Source organism: Suillus fuscotomentosus, assembly GCF_016647785.1.
Source record: "Suillus fuscotomentosus strain FC203 chromosome Unknown F5891scaffold_26, whole genome shotgun sequence".
Lineage (NCBI taxonomy): Eukaryota > Fungi > Basidiomycota > Agaricomycetes > Boletales > Suillaceae > Suillus > Suillus fuscotomentosus.
This window is the reverse complement of record NW_024539538.1, coordinates 125,459-140,714: the sequence shown is the minus strand read 5'-3', so window position 1 is coordinate 140,714 and position 15,256 is coordinate 125,459. Positions and strand designations below refer to the sequence as shown.

The 15,256-nt window shown below is 46.5% G+C and overlaps 3 protein-coding genes and 1 non-coding gene across 4 annotated transcripts; 3 read left to right on the top strand and 1 right to left on the bottom strand.

Annotated features, from left to right (window-relative positions):
* The first annotated feature begins 2,030 nt into the window (after positions 1-2,030).
* F5891DRAFT_1032333 (major facilitator superfamily domain-containing protein) lies at positions 2,031-5,062 on the top strand. The gene is made up of 15 exons (XM_041361659.1): positions 2,031-2,621; positions 2,670-2,802; positions 2,852-2,929; positions 2,981-3,086; positions 3,138-3,158; positions 3,214-3,255; positions 3,311-3,323; positions 3,376-3,447; positions 3,500-3,549; positions 3,603-3,703; positions 3,757-3,799; positions 3,846-4,004; positions 4,062-4,156; positions 4,205-4,493; positions 4,551-5,062. Exons 1-15 carry the CDS (start codon positions 2,394-2,396, stop codon positions 4,609-4,611), a joined length of 1,491 nt encoding a protein of 496 aa, XP_041226099.1. The 5' UTR covers positions 2,031-2,393; the 3' UTR covers positions 4,612-5,062.
* Positions 5,063-5,648: 586 nt separating this feature from the next.
* Positions 5,649-8,494, top strand: F5891DRAFT_1032315 (glyoxal oxidase). Its single transcript, XM_041361658.1, has 12 exons — positions 5,649-5,919; positions 5,975-6,065; positions 6,118-6,179; positions 6,236-6,363; positions 6,477-6,557; positions 6,607-6,637; positions 6,686-7,041; positions 7,097-7,272; positions 7,323-7,502; positions 7,550-7,812; positions 7,868-7,988; positions 8,040-8,494. Exons 1-12 carry the CDS (start codon positions 5,695-5,697, stop codon positions 8,279-8,281), a joined length of 1,956 nt encoding a protein of 651 aa, XP_041226098.1. The 5' UTR covers positions 5,649-5,694; the 3' UTR covers positions 8,282-8,494.
* A 1,257-nt stretch (positions 8,495-9,751) lies between these two features.
* F5891DRAFT_t74 lies at positions 9,752-9,825 on the top strand. Its single transcript has one exon. It is a non-coding gene; the product is annotated as a tRNA-Val (tRNA).
* An 11-nt stretch (positions 9,826-9,836) lies between these two features.
* F5891DRAFT_1032309 (RHD3/Sey1) lies at positions 9,837-13,168 on the bottom strand. The gene is made up of 14 exons (XM_041361657.1): positions 12,956-13,168; positions 12,908-12,915; positions 12,751-12,848; positions 12,621-12,695; positions 12,486-12,571; positions 12,271-12,434; positions 11,878-12,214; positions 11,626-11,824; positions 11,198-11,574; positions 11,010-11,148; positions 10,731-10,957; positions 10,333-10,676; positions 10,201-10,267; positions 9,837-10,141 (listed from the first exon to the last, which is right to left on the bottom strand). Exons 1-14 carry the CDS (start codon positions 13,079-13,081, stop codon positions 10,001-10,003), a joined length of 2,388 nt encoding a protein of 795 aa, XP_041226097.1. The 5' UTR covers positions 13,082-13,168; the 3' UTR covers positions 9,837-10,000.
* Positions 13,169-15,256: the final 2,088 nt, after the last annotated feature.

Genomic DNA, 15,256 nt, shown 5'->3' with positions numbered 1-15,256 from the left:
ATAAAACCCGACGTAGAAGCAAGAAACTGCAACAAAACTGGCATGTGCAGAACTTCAGCGGAAAGGAAACTATTTTTACATCACGAGCTCACCTCGCAAAATAACACAGGTGAGTTTTTACTAACACCGTGCAACAGTCCCCAAAAATACCACTTTTTGAGTATTGTCGCAGTTCACGCAAGCGCTTTACGGCAATCCTAAGCATGAGACCCAACAGAAGGAACTCCAATCCAATGTCGAGTATCCAGGTGATGGCATATAGAAGTATGGTATTTCCCACGTAGGTAGTCGAGCATCCATAGGTGCCGGAGAGAGCCACTTCCTCTGGTATTTGTCAATGAGCGTGATGCAGCCAAGTCTTTTGTCCATAATTCAAGCTTACCCACGGAAATATGCATCAAGGACATTGCGGCCATCACTGCATTGGCGATTCTGATGGCCAGAAAGATGATAACAAGGAACACCAGCATCTTTCTGGATCGCTGATACATGGCATTCAGCCGAGCGATCAAGATGACTTGCATGATGTTTTGGTCAAGTCAATATATCACGGAGGTGTATAGCTTACCACCCAACATCACAGCCACGACCTCATTCGTACTTTCCAGTATGATATACATGACACGGCCTGAAAAATCCAGCATTAGTTACGAATCTCGAAAGATCACACGCTCAAAACAAACTTACAACTATAGCAGTCGTTATATTGAACCGACACGTTGGTCGAGAATCTCACTCACCCCTACATGGAAGTTCAGTGGGAATAAAAGCCATCGGCGCGGAGCACTCACTGAACTTGTAAGTGCAATTGTCGGAACATTAGCTGTATGCTTGCAAGTCAGAAGAAACAAACACAGTGAATATAGAATGACATACTCAGCATCTTGAGGCTGATTGTGAGAGATCGCTTATGAGCACAATATCAATCTTCTAGCCTTTCATACATACATAACATATCCTATTCCAACATAGCGTATCTAGGGTGTGTTCGCGTCAGCACGACTTGCTAAGCATGTCTAAACATAGCTACATACGCTGAGATACAGAACGGTCATCAGGGACCGACGTCCCTTCTGCTATGAATTGAATATAGTTTTACGCCACGGCGGAATCTGCTCACCCAGAAGAGTTCAACCTATTGTTCTATTCTTAGTGAGATGGCTACACCAGTAATGAATCGACCTACCTCTTGTCCAAACGTGAGGACTGAGAATACGATAAGGATGTCAGCGGTTCTGTCACACTCAGTCTTACTCACCCCAATCGTATATTACCCCGACAGAGGCGGCGACTATGCAATCGTGGCCAAGGTTAGTCATGTCATCACCCGTATGCGTCTCCACGAACCTGTAAAATAGCTGAAAATACGATATGAGTTGATCCACGAGCTGGGATCATTCGAGACTGTGGTCATGGTATTGGAGAGGAGCGGGGGCAAACGTGGTGGATGTGTGACAATCGCGCTCGTGGTTGATATACCACCATCTAGCGCTTGAATTGCCGAAGTGAGATCCAATGGACGGTATCTGATTGACCGAAATAAGCATCTCACCGTGGCTTGGAATTCAGCCTGGTGCAAGGGAAGTTGGGAACGTGCCAATCCAAGAATACCAATGCCGCAATCATGGACTTGTTGAAACATCACGAAGCAGTGTGTTGAGCGCATTACGGGCCGACCCTGACACTGATCTAAACACAGGTTTGAACAGCACCTGGCCAGGTTGGCCACCTTAAAATCCACTTTACTTGCAAGTGTGAAAAGATAACTGTACACGCCGGTTAGTACGTACATCGACGAGGCCTAGAGCAATCTTACAAAGAAAGCGGGAGGCTGTACAAAGAAGAATTACGCCTGGCTAGGGCAGGGGCGCCGGAAATGACATGTGACATTTCAACGTTCAAGCAAGTGAACCCCCTGAAGCCAAAAATTCAACCAAAGGCACCGTCGGGTGTCAACAATATTACATAATATTGACTTTCTTACACATTCTTATTTCTAAATTTATCGCATGAACAGACAGGCTGCCGGCGAAGACTTGATCCGTTCCTACGGTCGAGTCTACCATCTCGACTCTCGACACCAGATCTTCTGCCAGTGGGAATACCGGGCGAACACATTTATCACACTTAGTCTAGGAGAGCAATCACCAGTCGCAGTCGCATATATGGGTGACTTCGTCCAATCTGGTCACATCTGGACGGTTCAAACGCTCATCATGATTCATGCCGACGTCGGTCATTTCATGAGGCGGCCGCCGCTACAACCATACCCCACAAATGCCATTTGGTGCTAAGTGCATCAGTCATCCACTTAGCACCTGCTTACACAGACCGATATCCATTTTTCTTTATAGTCCAAGAGGTCCTTCAGGTTGGGCTTGTGCCCTACCGTGATGTCAGCGTTGACAAGGATATCCGAGTCTGGCTCATTTACCCAGCCCAACGACGATGCTGCTACCATAAAAACCGACGTGTCTGCTTCACAAGATGCCGAGGGTGATCCACACCTCGTCGTCCTCGAGCCGCAGGATAATCCGCAGAATATGTCCTTGTTCAGACGGTGGCTTGCAGTCCTAATCATCAGTTCCGCCTCTCTATGCGTGACGTGTGATTCTTCGATTGCGAGTCATTTTATATCTCATTTTTGGTCCAGACTAACTGTGCTCCAGGCTGCCTTCACAGAACAGGGTGCCGCCCAAACGTTTCATGTCTCACATGAAGTGACCATTCTCGGAATTAGTCTGTATGTGATAGGCCTCGGATTTGGTCCGCTCCTCGTTGGCCCGTTGTCCGAATTGTATGGTACGTCCATTATTTCTATTCAAAAGTATACTCTCATGGAGTTGAGCAGGCCGAAATGTTGTATACCAAGCATCTTATGTGTTTTTCTTCATCTTCACATTCCCTGTAGTGTTCGCTCCTAACATCGGTGAGTACAATTACTACCGGAAGAGATGATAGATCTACAACAGAACAATAGCTGTTTTCTTGGTCTTTCGCCTTATCACTGGATTCTGCGGATCAGCCTTTTTGAGTGTAGCTGGAGGTAGTATAAGCGATATGTTTCCGAATTCGAGTATTGCAAGGTAGGCCCTTGAGTTTGCGTTCTGTTTGATATTGCTGAATCACGTGGCAAGTCCAATGGCTGTGTATACAATGTAGGTTCACCTGAACAACGCTAGCGGCTAAATTATGTGATTGATCATCTTGAAGATCTCCATTTATCGGACCCGTGGCTGGTCCTTTGATTGCTGGGTACGTTTTTCGCGCTCATTGGCAGCACTGTTTCTGATATGACGTGATGACGCAGATTCATCAATCAGGTCAGACTCATTTGGCCTGATCCTTGATCCTCGTGTGACATTTTTCTGATAGCACCTATACTGGGAATGGACGTATCGAGTGCAATTATGCTGGATTTTTGTAGAGTTGCTGATGTTGGCTACAGTGGGTTTTGCATTTCTTTTGTGAGATCGATCGATTGATGTTTTGAATTTAGTTTGTTCCTGAGACGTACGTCCCAGTAATCCTGAAGAAGAAGGCAAAAAGGTAGGAGTGCATGTCCTCTTTTATCGTGTGCGATACATTAATCTGTTTGACAGACTACGGGAGTCGACTGGAGATTCGAAATTTTACGCTCCTTTGGACAGACGGGAAGGCAGCCTCGCTTCTGCTATCATTGTTAGTTGCTACACACCGTTTCGTAAGTTAATCAACTGCGCTTCATCGCACGTAATGATGCGGGACCTTTACTAGAATTACTTCTATTCGACCGAATGGCACTGCTCTTGGATTCCTGGTAAGGGCAACTCATTGACACTCGGTGTAAGTACTGACCATTCCAGGAATGCTCTTCTTCTTGGAATCCTATACTTGGCATTCCAAGCATTCCCTATCATTTTCGGAGATATTCATGGATTTAATATGCAAACCACCGGACTAACGTTCATTGGAATTGGACTCGGGATGCTTTCGGCCATTTCCACACAACCGCTCTGGAACAGGTCCCTTTTTCTCTGGTGTTCAGCATTAGTATCAATATTAATAACACTCCTTTCTAGACTATATGCCCGTGAAACTGCCAAATACAATGGTGACCCACCTCCTGAGATGAGGCTTATTATGGGTCAAGTTGGAGCTATACTCGTGCCAGTGGGTTAGTAACCAGTGGCTTTTGGTTGCGCAATGCTTACCATGTCTACAGGTTTGTTCTGGCTTGCGTTCACTACATATCCACAAGTCCACTGGATTGCCCCAATCATCGCATCTGTACCTTTCGGCTCAGGGATATATTTTGTTTTCACGTCAACGTTCACGTACCTTGTCACCGCCTACCGCCCAATCGCTGCCTCTGCCATGGCAAGTAACAGCGCAATGCGATCAGCATTTGCCGCTGCATTTCCGCTATTCGCCGGAGCCATGTATGATAGACTAGGGACTGTTGGCGCTACCGCTCTTTTGGCCGGCCTCGCAACGCTCATGGCGCCATTACCGTGAGTCGAACAAACACCAAGTGGCATGCAACATTGACCCTCATTTCTGAACGTCAGATTCATATTTTACCGAATTGGCGCGCGATTGCGGAAGAGTTCCCGTTTCGCAGCACATTAATCCTGTTACTCATAATGCGACCTATAGATGTTAATATTGTAAAACACTAAAGCTTTAACGCGACGCCAACCTAATTTATGAATTGACATATCCGCAGCGGTGGCATTTTATAAGTGTCGCCGTGCCAGAGATAGATAGGAACTCCCAAGAAACCAAGATGGAACGACGCATCATACATAACTCCAGATCCGGCAGCCGGCTATCTTGTCAGGAGAAAAGAAACCAGACGAGCACAGCGCACAACGTTTCCGTCCGGCGTCAATGCTGCAGTGCCTGTCGGTATCAGCTCCTCAAATAAAACTCCGCTACAGCAGACTCGGCTTGGCATGACAGCAAGACGTGATTTTTGGCTCTGTCACACCTCAACAAGGATCTCAATCATTTCTCGAAATATCCAACTTCGCAATTGTAGTGTATTACAAGTGTACAATGATACGCCGTCAAGCAGGATATGATTTGAAGTAGAGTTGAGTGAGATATAGTAAAGTGTCCGAACCAGCGCCCGTCTGAAGTTGTGGTAACTGATAGTATAGTCGTCGCGTAGTTGTCGCGTAGTATGCAAAATCTAGCTACTGTACGTAATCACCGACGTTTTAAGGTTTAAGCGAAGACTTCGGCTCGTTCCGAGTCGAGCCTGGTCAAGCTCAACAACCAAGTCCAACAGCCAAGGGCTCACACGTCAACTTGGCAATTGTCACTGCCGTCACCCACTGGCAGTTGTATGGCACTCTCGGAAACCATCGTGATATGGATCAGGACCGTACCAGAGGTTATACTAGGCTAAGGAACCACTGCCTTCTTTTGAGATCTCGGATTGGGGGAGACTACAGTGATACACATTCCTGCCCCGTAAGAAGTTTCGTATTGATTCAACCTGTCAAGTTAGCAGGCGTTCTGCTTGCGTTCTACCGCCGCTACTACTTCAAAACTGCCAGGAATGTCTCACAGATGGGACTCCGAGTTGAAGCGCCCGCCTATAATTGTACTTTCTAGGCTGTCCTTCACCGGCCCAATATCGGCTGGTACATAATCGACTTGGACAGTTTTTGGAATACTGTTCAACATTATGTGACATTTATATTTATGCCTGGTGCGTCTAGTCAACTGTTTTTCTTTCTCTCTGCCGCCGCCATCCCCGCCATGCTTCTGCTTACTTCTTCCAAGCAGATGATATCTGAGCTTGTGTTATACCTTCTCTGCGCTGCTGGATATGTGCGTGCGGCGAGGAACGCACCTGGCCAGCCCAAACAGGCAATCACGGTCAACGCGTTTGAGCTCGTTGGCAACAGCATCGGCAGTGGCCAACAGGTACGTCAGCCCGACGGTCGCTGCTTCACTTTCCTCGACTAACATTCGACTTTAGGTATTCTTGGGTACCGAAGACAAGGTCTATATCGTCGACAAAACAGAAAACAACCCGACACAAATCAATGGCCACCCTGCATGGGCTGCAGGTTTGTATTATTCTGTGACGTTTAGTTCTAGTATGTTGACTGTCTCCTCTAGAATGGTCTGCCAGCTCTCAACAAACGCGTCCCATGGATGTTATTACGAATTCTTTCTGCGCGGTGAGCTTATTCTGTTTCCCCCTTGATTCACCTAAATATTTACGATAATCGGTCAGGGAGGAAGTGTTTTAGGTAATGGGACGTGGCTCAATGTTGGCGGTAATCAGGCGGTCACTTATGGCGGTGATGCTGCCATGAGCCAACTCGGCGGAGCCCCCTATGACGATCCTGATGGCAGACAATCGTATGCACTCTTTTTCTTTCTTATATATCAGGCTAATGGTCACGCCTCGCTGCACCTCAGTATTCGGTACAAACTTTTTATCTGACATGGCAAATTATTCTGAACCATTTTAGGATGCTCAACCCATGCGATGGCGGTAACTGCGATTGGTTTTTGGCTGCACCCATGACTACAAGGCGTTGGTATCCTACCCTGTGAGTATCTTTGCCAACGTGTCACCCCGCACTAACGTTGCGAATGCAGCGAAACGCTTCAGGACGGAAGCGTCATTATTGTACATTTTTCACACTTTGATGTATTTTTGATTTGCTAACCCCCATAGGCTGGAGGCTGCATGTATGGAGGTTACGTTAATGATGCAGCACAAAACAACCCTACGTACGAGTTCTTTCCCAGTCGTGGTCAGCCAGTTCTCTCGCCCATCCTTCAGAATACGCTCCCTATAAACTTGTACCCTCTTCTATGGCTCCTTCCATCTGGCAAACTCTTTGTTCAGTCCGGCTGGAAAACGGTCCTGCTTGATATGGACCAAAATATGGAAACTCCATTGCAGGATATGCCAGATGCCGTCCGTGTATATCCTGCGAGTGCCGGAAGCACGATGTTACCGTTGACCCCGGACAACAACTACACGGCGTCGATCATGTTCTGTGGTGGTAGTAACATTAGTACTGAGCAGTGAGTCCGTATTCCAGACCGTATGTCTCTAGGTTGAATTAATACATGAATGCAGATGGACCCAAAACTGGGACATCCCTCATTGGCCAGCGTCTTCCTCCTGTGTGCAGATCACCCCCGACCAATCCCCGAATTACGTTGAATTAGATGCCTTGCCGGAGGGTCGAACGATGGGAAACTTGATCCTGCTTCCTGATGGAAGGGTCTTGTGTTTGAACGGCGCGAAGACAGGTTAGTGCCAGAAGGCTTCTGAACAATCATGTTGTAATTTTGACTTACAGGTACTGCCGGTTACGGAAACACCACATTTACTATCGGCCAGTCGTACGCTGACCAACCACAATTGACGCCGCTCGTGTATGATCCAAAGGCACCAGCTACCAAACGTTGGTCTCTTGATGGACTTTCTTCGAGTAGCATTCCACGCATGTATCACTCCACGGCTACCTTACTTCCAGATGGTAGTGTTAATCTAATCAGACCAGAGCTTCGCTAAGTTTTTTTTCAGGTTCAGTCTTCGTGGCAGGTTCGAATCCCAACAGTGACGTGAATACCACCGCCCCCTATCCTACCGAATATCGAATCGAGCAATTCTATCCTTCGTATTACAACCAACGTCGACCAGAACCTCAGGGTCTACCGAACCAACTCTCTTACGGCGGCTCCTATTTCAATGTTTCATTGACGCTAGCAGACCTTTTTGGTAATGTGGACAGCATCCAAACAGCAAACGTTATTGTTATGAGGACCGGGTTCTCTACGCATACAATGGTACGATAGACTCAGTTGCTTATTTTAAAATTGATTAATGATCCATCCGTTACAGAATATGGGCATGCGGTCGGTACAGTTGCAGAGCTCCTATACAGGAAATAGCGATGGAAGTGCAGTTCTTCATGTAAACCAGTTGCCCCCTAACGCAGCCATCATGCCTCCTGGTCCTGCACGTACGTTTTTGAATCCTCTCCCTAATTTTTGGATGACTGAGTTCCCAGTAGTGTTATTTGTTGTCGTTAACGGTATCCCCTCCGTCGGTATTCAGGTCATGTGCGGGTCTGGCAATATTGAGAAACAATCGATGATGCCTGCGCAAAACCTTCCAACCTCGAATATTGATTCACAGCAGGCGGCGGGACAAAAGCAGATTTCTGGTACAAGCTTCTTGGTCCATTCTGCCAGAAACTGGTTGGTTTTTATGATGAAATACGTTGGAGCGGTTTCCGCTATCTTACTTTTTTGAGCTATGTAGCGAAGCTGGCGCGCCTCGTGTTTGCTGCACCTTTGCATAATACTTTACATTACTTTCGACCATTTGTATGACTTTTTAGACACGGACGTTACATCGCACACCCGTAGTCGTGTACATGGACCATAGAACGCCCGTGTATTTGTTCGTAATATGCCTCGATGATTCGAGCGGTATTCGGATACCAGATCGTGCCCTTGAAGATACTAAGGCTGAAATTATGAGTCCAAGATACATACTCCGGAGAAACAAAGCCGTCAGCGGCAGGCACCATATGTTTGGCCATCACAAACATACCATTCTAGGCAACTACGCTTGCAGCTGTTGTTGGCAGCATCCGAAACCTTCGTGCTCACTGTTGACGATGATGAGCACCATATTCCTCTCAATTTATAACATTTTCTTACAGAACTTTTCATTATAAGGAACCACGTTGGTGTATGATACTAGGTAATCGTCGGGTGCGCTCACTGCATCTCTCTAGCCGCCAACACTGTCGGCATCATCCAAGCTCCCTTGTCCTCATCGTTTGCAACAATGTCCAGCGTTTTCTTTCCGTTAATCACACTGAAAACACTGCACAGATATTTTATAGCTACGACAACACGATTTCCGCAGAACTACTACATAGTACATGTTGCAACCGCATGTTCGACATGGCCTCGCTTAGTATCTACTACGGCAGCTCAGCTACCTACACTGTCCACTCTCTATCCTCCCTCCAGATCCGGCAGCCGGCTATCTTTTCCGACGAGCACAGCACACACGTTTCCGTCCAGCGGTAATGCTGCAGTGCCTGTCGGTATCAGCTTCTTGAACCTTACACTGGCAGGCGGCAGGCGCAGACAATATCGCTCTTCCCGAATTTGATATACAGCAATTTGAATACTTGGTTACGCTCGGAATGGGTATCCAATATCTCAATGGCGCATCTGACTCGTGTCAACCTGGCCGTTATCCAGGGACCGTTGACACTCTGTCTGCACTGCTCAGAGCTCATCACAAATGTCAGATGGTCGCGATGGAGGGTTTTGGAGATGGCCTGGCCTGTGTTTATGTGTATGCTGCCACTAGTGTCGGATCTCATCGTGATTCCTTGCCTTGAAACGGGCCACACAAAAGGCCCACATTCATATCAGGCGATGCATCGACTACTAGAGCACAGCAAGATGGCATGCTGTAGGACGTTTGAGCCATTTGTTGATGCGCTTGGAACATTGGAACGCTGTCGCATCATATCGATATTATTATTAAGTACATTTCTTCCCAGATCGAATTCAGATGATTCTGCTTTACAAAACGCATAACCAGGACGCATTGCAGTGGTACAGGATCATCGCGACAGTCTGCCTAGCCACTGATTATGCATTATACTTACGAGACGCATTCATAAAATATTTACATTATGTATTACATAATGCATGGTATTGATATCATGATGACGCAATGAGAGGCCTTCCCATCGGTCTGATGGCGTAGTTGGTTATCGCATCTGTCTAACACACAGAAGGTCCTCAGTTCGAGCCTGAGTCAGATCATTTTTTTCGTACTCAAACCTAGGGGACGGTTTTATATCCACAGAATATCTTTAGTCGATTACATGTGCCTCGAGCGGTAGAAGTGAGAATTACATGAATTTATGCATAATGACAAATCTAGACCATGCTCTGGATTATAAAAACAAGTGGCTCCGAGTAATGGAGGAAGAGGAAGTTACATAGGCTCCGGCCTCAATCTCCTCATTTCCTGATCACTATCCTCATTGTAATCCCTGAAGGATTTTGTTCGCACGGGCTGTGCTAGAACAGGTTGCGAAAAGTGGTCCCTCATGCGGTTAGTAGCTTGTGTCTGTACCTATCGCAGCAATGATCGATAAGGCAAGAGAAGCAACAGCATAGAGCTATGGAACATACCTCAGTCAGGACTGTTTTCGAAACTTGAAACAAAGGTCCTGTCAAACCAAGCTTGACAATGAAGTAGCTGAAAAGTAACAGATGGTCAAGTGAGGATTTTCATCGATAGTAGAATTGAAATTATATACGTACGAAGTTATTAGCGCCATCAAGGTAAACGTGAAATACAGAGGGTTGAACAACACCACCATAGCCTCATTCCAGCCAAGCACGACGAGGACACCGTACATCCAGTATGGGATCTGTGCAATACTCGACACAGTGCTGCGTTTCGCTTCGACATAGTATGCATCTGCGTCCTTTCGGAAGCGAGAAGTAAGGTCAATACACTTCGTCTCAGTGAAAACGATGAGCGTTGATGGGAAATCAAATTCATCCGCGGAATTGAGGGAATCGGAAGCTTCTGAGGGTAGTACAAATTCAAGGGAAGGATCAATAGGAGTGATCTTGGCGTAACGAGGGATCAGATCAATGGTCTGGAACACCATTCGAATGTAAATTTATGCAGGAGGAAACTCGCAGACACGTACCTGCTCCTTAGCTGCCTTGAAGGCTCCGTCAATATCATCATCGGGTCTCCAAACTCGGGGGACAGCATTCTCATCGTAGCGGAAGCGCTCTTCGAAATGAGTCCGAAGCTTGCCGAGGATCACAGTATCAGCAGTTTGCTCGTCGATCTTGGCCCTTAGAACGAGCCAGGCACGTTTCCGCAGAGCAGCGAGGGATGCTACATTCTCATCATCCGTGCAGTTGAAGCCTGTATCACACATTGTTGAGAGCAACATAATAAACAAGGCGAAATAATTCACTTTTCGCCTTTGCCAAATATGTTGACTCGGCCTTCTCGAGCGTGTTTTTGAACGTGCTCAGGACTTTGTCCCACATGTCTGGTGTAGCTTTGTTGAGACTAATGTCGACCGGTTCAGAAATTTGCTTTTTGAAGTTCCTCTATGAAAATATTTGAATGGATATCGAAGCCAATTCTCGAACAACATACCTCAATCAGGTTGATCATCTTCTTCGTCTCATCTTTCCTGCACTGATCAGCCACATTACCAATCTCCTCTCTGAGAGACTCGAATTCGTCCTGCCACGTCCAGTCAGTGTCCTCCAGCGAGACCTCCTTCGCACCATCTGCGAACCGTGTCTCGCACTTTGTCTGCGCCTTCCCAACTACGTCCGCGAAGCTATACTCATCCCCACGCAAGCCTTCAAGAAGCTCCCTTTTGAAGGAGCTTAGACATGACTTGTGCAAGTTCTTAAGCTGCCCGAGGAAGAGGGGAGAAAGCGTCGAATCCATAACCCCAAGAAGGTCAGTACGCTTGCGTTGGTACACCCCTTGGTGATAGCGAGATGCATCACGGTCGTAGCGGCCTAGAAAATGCATAAGAACGTATGAAATTTAAATGGGAATAGGATCTTCACTGAGTGCTTGGGACCTCCAATCCCGCATTAAATTACCGAGACCTTCCACAACATGGCCCGCCTCGATAGGTCTCCGCTGCGACTTCGACTGTTCTGTGAAGTCTGCGAGCGCGACGGACGCTATCTCATCACATCGGAATTGCGCGAGGAGTTCCTGCTGAGTAGGCAGATCAAGGTCCTTGTTCGTTTGTACTTGTTGCTAAAATGTTTCATCTTCAGCGCGTGATTTGTGAACATGAATCATTTCCCTACCCATATGTTTTCCATATAGAACGCCACACCATCAGCGGGAATTCTTTTGTGGTAGGCGGGCTTGAAGACAAAATCATCTCTCGTCTTGTCCACAAACCGTTTTCGCAGTTCTTGGACTTCAGCTTCAAATTTATCTGTAGCCAGTATCTTGTGAGGTAGTGCTGTGAATGCGAGATCGAAGTAATCCGAAAGTTGACGATCCTGGAGGTCTTGCGGTTTAGAAAGGGAATCCCAGATTTTCTCGAGGTCTGCAGTAAGGGTAGCTTGGAGGTTCGCGAGAGGAGTACCACCGATATGGTCTCGGATTATAAACAGTAGCAGAGTACGCCCTTGAGAGCTGCACGTGGAAGAACTTAAGGAATGCGAAAATGGATTGGCACTTTATGACCTTACCCATCTTGAGCTTTCTTGCCGAAAAGACCAAGGTTGACTTCAAACACGGTCTTGAGAAGACCCATGTTTGCACCTTGGTATAAGCCAACTTGGTGCTCCCAGAGGTTGATAAGAAGTACCTCTGACGAAGCAAGGGAGAAAAGAGCGGATTTGCGTTCAAAGTCCTGAGAGCGATTAAATGACAATATCCACTATTAACTGAAACTCATTCATACCTGGTCCTCTCCACGTTCTCGTCCATCCGTGCCTTCCACGTCCATGACCATGACAGCCATGTCTTTCCCTCGGCACATCCAGATACCTCGAGCTGACTTAGCACATACACAAAAGTTGACAGTCCGTATATTTACCTTTCGTAGTCTGCTGTCGTCTTGTCTCATCCATGACGTCAAAGGTAGTACCAAATAGCCTGTTTAACAGTGTACCTGCCACAGCTCTCAGTGAACAGCACTTCCAGAAATTGGCATTTCATCAACTTACTCTTCCCAGTAGACTGCGACCCGAAGACGGCTACTATGTTATAATTGAAGCCGGCGTCGCGCAGACCCCATCGTCCTATCTGGGATGTCAAGTGGGTTCTGTTGGAAGTAGTGTAATTGAGTACTCGAGAAAAATTCATATATGCTAGCATACTAACGTGAAGTTCTTCTCATCATTAATGACTTGCAATCGCTCAGAGGTCGACTAAAATCTCGTTACTTGCTGACGCATGTCCATTAATTGTTGGCTTGGTGCCATTGAGCTGTGTAGCGAGTAACGAAGGGTCAAAAGCTGAATGAGGGATTTTAATGGAATGTTCATCGAGCGACATGACTGCGGAATGAAATTGGGTAGGAATGAGTGACAATATTCAAACAACACGAAATGCGAGCGTGTAGTCAAACTGACATTGACAACGTTTTAAGCGGAACGTTCAACACGTCTTCTAAAGGGTCTATATCATCACGTGATGTTACACGTATATAGCGGCTTCTTCCGCGATGGTCTTCTTCATGAATCATGATCGTCGAACACAACTTGTAACATGTAATACTAAAGTTCATGACCAGTGACTTTATGTAAAATAACGAAAACGACCTCATATGCCTGGTTCTTTCCAGATATACATATGGAACGCTTCACACCAATTTTTCGATGCTGAGCCGCGACTGACAAATGTCTCGGATCACAAAGAGAGGGGCTTGACGATGAGTATTTATTGCAAACACTCTTTATCGATCCTCCTCTTTCTCTTACTCCTAACACCACCATGATCATGTTATTTATCCGTGCAGTTAAAAAGCACAAAGCCAAGAAGCAGGCAAAGAATGACAAAAAGCAATCCTCCGATCCTTCTGGTAGTAACGATGAACACTCGGGGCGCAGAGCTCACAGACGTGCTCAGCGGTCTGCTGCCAGCAGTAAATAGTACGTGTTCTCATACCTTTAAGCAAAGGATAATTCTATAACGCCGCTTGTAGATGTATCATCAACCATGCTCTGTGCAATCCGGCACTCGGTTTGGCAGCCATTCTGCAAATTGTGATTCGGCAGGCCCATGTTGACTCTTTAGCGCTCGACTCTCTGTGTTTTGGGTCATTAGACTCCTTTTTTCGTCCCTCGTAGTTCCCTGGATTTGTGGTGTACTTTCCGCTTGCGCGACACTCATCGTCCCCATGCATGATACAGCCGAATGCGCTAACACCATTTTCTTCGACAATGGTGTTCCAGATATAGTTTCGATAAAAATCCGCCACCGCGTGGTTGTAGCTCCTTCATGTATGTGTTGCAAGATTTTTGTGCGATGAGAACTTGAAGGTCTCTAATCAATCCATTCCTTCCGTCGTCTGCTCAATGTTCTCATCGCGGAGCATTAAGGAGCATAAGAATTTCCTCCTGTGTTCATGGTATAGTTGCATACATGCACTTAAATTGCAAACATTTCAGGGTAGACTAGGACTTCGCAGTCGCTCCATTAATCAAGCAGGAGTGAAATCTGCCCTGGAGTAATCAACTCGGCAATCGATGCAAGAGTTGTGCCATGCAATCATGATTCAGAATTCGTGTAAGTACGGCCAGAGCACACTACTTATGCGACTTAAAAGGACTGGAAATAAAAACCCTGCAAATCACCGTGGACCATCATCAGGTCATAGCTTTCGGTCCCACACAGTGCAACTGCTTCCGCCATTTTTGTTCATGACGTCTTGAAAAGAGGGTTCGAATTAGTTTTCCATATCACTCACCCATCACGGAGACTATTCCTCAAGCTTCAATTGACAACCTTCCCACCGAGTTCGTTCTCCTCATCCTAAAACATACAGCCCAACCTACTTTTTGGACATCTGAACAACTGTGAAAGTAATTAAAAAGATATGGCATACAAATACAATGGATCTCGAACCTTGACGCCTATGTGAGCAAATCCAATCTGCTATTCGAACGGAATTCTTTCGCATGACGTCTTCACAGCCTTGGCCCTTGTGCAGCACATACAGTCCAGTCTTCCTTGATTATCAACTAGATTTTTGTAGGAAAGAGACGATCTGGCCTGCAACATCATGGTCGACAAGTCACATAGACCCGATCACACGAAATCCAGAGAACTGCATACCGCAGAAAAATGAATTGTTTCATGGGGCTCAACTCATCGCCAACCATAGTGTGGCAAACCGACAAGAATGCAAATCACGAATTCTGCAGGTAAGTTTGTACGATGTCGCTGATCAGTTAAAGGCCTGTCGTGCATGGTAAATGACTTTGGATTGAATTTGGGAATGCGTGACGGACCAGGTGAAGCCACTGTTTTTGACTCGATGCATTCAAGGTCCCTTAGACCATTGCATCGCCGTCCGCGAACGATGTGAAGGATGTAATGCTGAACAATAACACCTAACTCAGCAGCGACACACCGAATGTGATTGCCTCTGGCTAGGTTCGCTTGCCCGATGGCAACAAAGTCCTTCACAAAGGTCCAAAACTCGACGGTAGGACATCACCAGATGCG